The sequence below is a fragment of the Varroa jacobsoni genome, unplaced genomic scaffold, assembly GCF_002532875.2.
Source record: "Varroa jacobsoni isolate VJ856 unplaced genomic scaffold, vjacob_1.0 contig05857, whole genome shotgun sequence".
NCBI classification, from domain to species: domain Eukaryota; kingdom Metazoa; phylum Arthropoda; class Arachnida; order Mesostigmata; family Varroidae; genus Varroa; species Varroa jacobsoni.
The window spans coordinates 1-5,805 of NW_019215751.1; the positions used below are offsets into that span (position 1 = coordinate 1).

The following is a 5,805-nucleotide window of genomic DNA, read 5'->3' on the forward strand; positions in this document are numbered from 1 at the left end:
GTAATAATTATTATTGCTATATGAGATTGACATTTAATGACACAAGGTACAGACACACATGCGGACATTTACATACCTGCGAAGGAAAGCCGTATAGACACTCACTGAAAAACCAATAGACGACAAAGGAGAAAAAGATTATAATAAGAGAAGTATGTAGTTCTACAAACTGTCCAAGCAGAAGGAAAGCAGAAACTATGCTTTGAGCTCGTCGAGGCAAGAACCCCTCCATCGGCGATTGGTTCACCCCGCAATTTAATGGCGACATTATTGAAATGCTAAGATACTGGGGCTGCTGTTCTTTAAATTTGTTTAGATGATTGTTATATATATATATATATATATATAGCAATCGCCTAGACAAATTTAAAAAACCAAGACGCTAATACAGCTTGGCTAGCTACAGATTTCTTAAGTTCCTTCGAAACTGCCAACGTATATAATATAAAAGTGGTCGTCATGGCCAATAGCAGAACATCTCTATTTTCCGAGTAAAAGCACGTTAGGTTCTATTTTTCTACGCTCAGTAAAAAGGCATGTCGTGATTACTTTCTTGCCGAGGGGATCAATCACCTATGGGGGTGTCCTACTCCTGTATTGTGTAATGTAAAGAGTAGTGTGATACAATGAGTACTACGATATATATATGGACATGAAAATATATTACATAAATCGTTGACACAGGCCTGATCCACCTTCACTGTCCAATGTTTCGAGAAGGCCACTTACCACAACTGACAATTGTTTTTGCGTGATTATTTTATTAATTTACACTGTCTTACAAGAATGTTGAAGATTTTTCTTCACTCTAAACATGACGAGAGACACTACCTATACGTAAAAACTGTGCATGTTAACCAATATGCGCCGTCTTTATTATCACTATATTAGTTATAGTTCTATAAGATACTATATGGCTTGTTATTTGAAGATGAAAACTAGCGATCTATTCCTTAATTACTGGTAACTGTTTTCATTCGATAATTATGAACTAACTTGCGTCCACGTATGTGAGTATCCAGGCGTACGACGTATCATACCCAATAATTCAACCATCCATAACTAGCCAGGCTCTCGTAAAAATAGGTCATCTGAGACTAATCTGTTAGAATAGGTCGTCTGTATATGCTCAATAGGTCGCTATTGCAGTCGGCTTTCAAATAAGTCTTACTATTGCATTGGCGTGTAGATTTAATGTAAAAGACGGGATATTGTTGTGGAAGTTGTCAGTGTTATGTGATCGTGGGGACATGTCTGTGTCTGCGATTACGTAATAAAATTATTAAGACTATAATTTAATAAACATGATAAGTACGCATATGTCTCAATTACGCTGCTTTTTCATTCGCGTGTAACCTTCAGTTCATCGTCAAATTTGCTCGTATTAACCATATCGATCATCTGTGTCGCGATATTATATTTTACTTTTTTCGGTACGATTAAGGATGAATACTTCTCTATATTTACTCCTAAAAACCCTATCCTATCGCAAAACCTGGGTAAGATGAAATGGCTCTTAAGACAAACGTTCTTGAGATCACTAAAATTTATACAAACAGAATACATTTTTAACTAAGCTATTAAGGGTGTGATAAACGCCGCTGATTGTATATAAGTAAAAAAAATATTATTATTACTATTATTCCACTTTAAAATTAAGCTTAGTTCGCTTAGTTAAATCGATCATCAGTATCTCTGGGCTGCTCTACAGGAGCAACGACGAGCTGTCATATTATACGTAAGTCTCAGTAGTGATCTATTTTTCGCCCGCAGTGACGATGGATTAGTTTGAAAACTACTTTGTGAGCCAAGGGTCCAGAGCAACCTATCTGACTTCGAAAATTACAAATTACGGCAACTACATCGATCGGTAGTGGATTCACCCATGTAAGTTCACGTAATATCGAGTTTACAAGTGGCAATTGGAATTACGTATATCTCGTAAACAGCAAAATTCGATAGAAACTACTGAGAGTAGCCGCGTTGTCAGTGATTCACATAGCGCACCCTTATCGTTTTTAATGCATGTTCCTGACGTCTGATATTCGAGCGTATTTCAGTGAAATAGCAATGTGGCTATGCAAATGTATGCTAAGTAAAATTCGTTGATTTTCCAAACTTATAACTTTCATACAACAATGTGTACCGCATGACCTAATCCTTTAATATTTATTATATATTTGATGATATGCCATCGATTCTCAAGAAATAAATTCAAATAGGTAACGGACCTGTATGGTCGAAAGCAGGTAATTATCTATAACGACTTTCTACCATCAACAATTTGATCATTCCACAGACACTGAGCAGACCCGTCACACACATATTGCCAAAGTTTTATCGAATAACCACAGAATCCTTATATGATGGGCGAACACCTAAAAAAGCATACGATACCGACATCTTGTACTTTTCAGAAAAAAAGTGTATATTCTTGTGTTGCATTTTTGACAACTTCTTTACAAAATATTCCATGTAACTTTGTAGCGATATCCTAATTACAGAAGCTTTTTCGAAATAAGCTTTACAAATGAGAGATATAATCGTACAGGAATCTGCGGAATTTTGTTTTAGTATTGTTGGGGCTTACCCTACAAAGCGGCGCTACCAAAGTAATAACGTTAGTAGTATTTTTTACACTTTCTATTTTCTGTACTACTGTGTTCAATAAACGAAACGTAGCTGAACTTCTATTTAATGTGCATAGCACGTTTATTCATCAAAAAGGTAATGCCTGCCTTTAGTGAAAAGGCTAAGGACATTCAATGAGATGGCTGTTTCAACAATGCGATATTCAACTATTACATTTACTTGAATTAGAGGAAAATTGAACGCTTATACAGCCGTGGAGCTTTACTATATATAACTTACTCGGTATAGAACTTTGAAGTCAGACACTTCTGCCTATGGTAGTGTTTTTATCCTGGAAATAAGGTCTTATTGCTACATAGTCGTGGGCTTTTGATGTGGATGATGCTTTAACTAATTGTCAATATCTGATTAGATATTTGGTTTACTTAATAACAAATGGAACCAGAAATATATCGTTCAAATAATATTTGAATAGATTTCCATCGTCCATCAAAGTAATATTAACATTAGTAGAACGCCCGACGGAAGTCTCGTTCGAGATTTTTATCGCTTGTTTTTTTGCTGGACATTCTCCTGATTTTCGTTCCGGGTGTTTTTTCGTTCGAAACCGCACGTGGATCTTTGTGGTTAAAATGAGTGATTCTGAATCGCTTCGTGGTAAGACCTAAACCTGAAAAGATGTGAACATTTTATAGAACTTTCTGCCTGTAATTATATATGAATTGGTGAGCGAATACATGTGAACAATGAAATCAAACACCTCGGTGTTTTAAGCATTCTATATTGATACGTAAAACGCCCGAGCGTCTATGAAAACGTATGTTATCATCTAATATGTTTTCACCACACTGCAACATAACGATACGCAAATCTTCCTGATCGTGCTATACCATTACAATAATACATTGATCTTCATCGAGAAAATTACCTTCACGGTCCCGTTTCAGCTGCGTTGTCACAGGAAATTTTCTTCCTTGACTATTGATCCCAAGGCCTTGCTCACGTTTCCAACCCATCTGTTTAAGCATCCGAAATCCGATACTGGCTTCGGGAATTCCGTATGAAGGGTCCACAGCCACCTGCACGGCCGCTCGATGCACAATCGAACTTTCGTGTGTTTTTTGCTGTTCGACGTCATATTCAACTCCACATAATGTACACCGAGTGTTCTCGGGTTCAGCTATAACGCTTTCTTCAGCATATCTGTCATTGTTATCCTGACTTTCCGAACCGAACTCTTTGATTGCCTGGTACACCCGAATTTTGTTTCGCTTTCGTGCAAGGTCAAGCGCGGTTTGACCCTTGTTATCTCGGAGATCTCGCGTCGCTCCAAACTTTAGTAGGAGTTTGACGCAACTTACATGTCCCTCGTACGCTGCGCAACTAAGTGCACTCCAGCCAAATGCATCTTGGACGTCCAGATCTAGAGTTCGAGCAAAAAGGATTCGCCTTAGCTCTTTGTATTGGCCATTTTGAGCTGCCAGAAACAGATCCTTCGGGGAAACCTTGTGGTTTTTTGCAGCAATTGGTTGGTTAACTGGGTCTTGTTCATGCGAAGGGTCACTTATAGGCTGTTCACATTTGTCTATTTGACTAGTACTTATAACCGGAGCAGGATATGACGTGGACGGAAGGCCAAGAAGGTCCTCGTAAAACGATTGCGCCTCTTCGCCGGAAAGACGGCTCACTGTAGGCGGTGGCGATTCTGACTTTACATCAGAAAGCTCAGCATGTTTCTGTTGTGGTTTCACAAAGGCGATCGGCTTGTACATTGCGCGTAATGACTGTCGACAATAGCACCGAGAACTGGTTACAGGTTCTGACGACTTCACTATTCCTAGAACACATTGAAACCTTTTCGAAATTGACAAAAGCTGTTCAAGCTACATTTCTTTTTACAATAAATGGGCTTTTGGACGAGGGGCCTAATTTAATTCTATAGACAATCACGTATCCTAACAAAATGCTACGAACAGTTTTAATAGTGGTTCAGCTGATCAAAAATCGAACACAGATACAAGCACTTTTAAGAAGTGCTTACATCAGTGAAAGTCATACTGTATTGAAAAAAAGGGCGGGAAAGTGCGCGGCAGCTGATACCAAGAATAGACAATGCATTACTTAGTAGAACGAACAAAGTCTTTTAGATTTAAATAGCCAAGCTAATTTGATAAGCTATTCGGGCAAAATCGAGCTCACTATTTGTTTTTTAGCAACAAATGTGCCTGCTCACCTAGTACTGTTTGAAAATAATAGCAGACGATAAAATAGGATTGCTGTGCGGGATATATTTCATCATAGTACAAGTATTTCGCGGGATCTATCGAAAATTACACTGTATACTTCTCAAGCGAATTTAAAAGGAATAAAGAAATTTTAAGATATTTTCGACAGTTGACTGTTTGCTTCGATTATGGCATTCCGATAAGTTACGGAGGGAAAATTAGAAAGCTTAGTAATCGCAGTTTTTCGATGTGAGACTGTATCACCAACTAGTTATACGTTTTTCGTTTTTTCTATGTAAAATATTTTTTTTTCACAAAGGAAGTAAGGTCCATAGTAATGGAAGTTAAGGAGAAAGCTTGAGCGCGCGCATCTACAAAGTTCCGCAATATACAGAGAAAACTCAGAACAGGATGCTGTGCGTCACTCCAGGCCCGCAGGAGCGTCAATTCTCGCGGGCATTTTTATTTGATATAAGTTCCGTTCACCCCGATTACAGCCAGTGAGGGCGAGCCGTCAATGCCATACTGAAGAAACTTTTTCACACAATAGAAGTGGTTGTAAGCGTAAAGAAAGACATTCAATAATAATTTTAGGAATATAAATTATCTAATATTTAATATATAATAATAATAAAGAATATAATAAATGATAAAAAGTAAAAATATCTAATAACTGCAGTAACTTTGCATTACTAAGTACGGCCTCATACGTACGGAGTACGTGAAATGCAAGGGTTTTAAACGGCCAACAAGTGCAAAAAGTGACAAAAGTTTTTTTTTGAAAAGAGCCATCTGTGAAACGTATTGAACCGGAAACGGCAGCCGTTATGGTAATAAAAGAAAACAAAACCGATTTACTGCACTTTTATTACAACTGTTTAAAGATACTGTGAGAACTCCACGTCATTTTACTTTTTTTTTTATTTTTTTTTAAATTTTTTTATTTTTACGTTTTTTTTTTATTTATTTATTTTTTTTTTATTTATAT

At 37.2% G+C, this 5,805-nt stretch overlaps 1 protein-coding gene across 1 annotated transcript; it reads right to left on the reverse strand.

Moving 5' to 3' along the window:
• Nucleotides 1-2,688: 2,688 nt before the first annotated feature.
• LOC111273285 (G patch domain and ankyrin repeat-containing protein 1 homolog) lies at nucleotides 2,689-4,820 on the reverse strand. The gene is made up of 2 exons (XM_022854982.2): nucleotides 3,521-4,820; nucleotides 2,689-3,262 (listed from the first exon to the last, which is right to left on the reverse strand). Exons 1-2 carry the CDS (start codon nucleotides 4,362-4,364, stop codon nucleotides 3,099-3,101), a joined length of 1,008 nt encoding a protein of 335 aa, XP_022710717.1. The 5' UTR covers nucleotides 4,365-4,820; the 3' UTR covers nucleotides 2,689-3,098.
• Nucleotides 4,821-5,805: the final 985 nt, after the last annotated feature.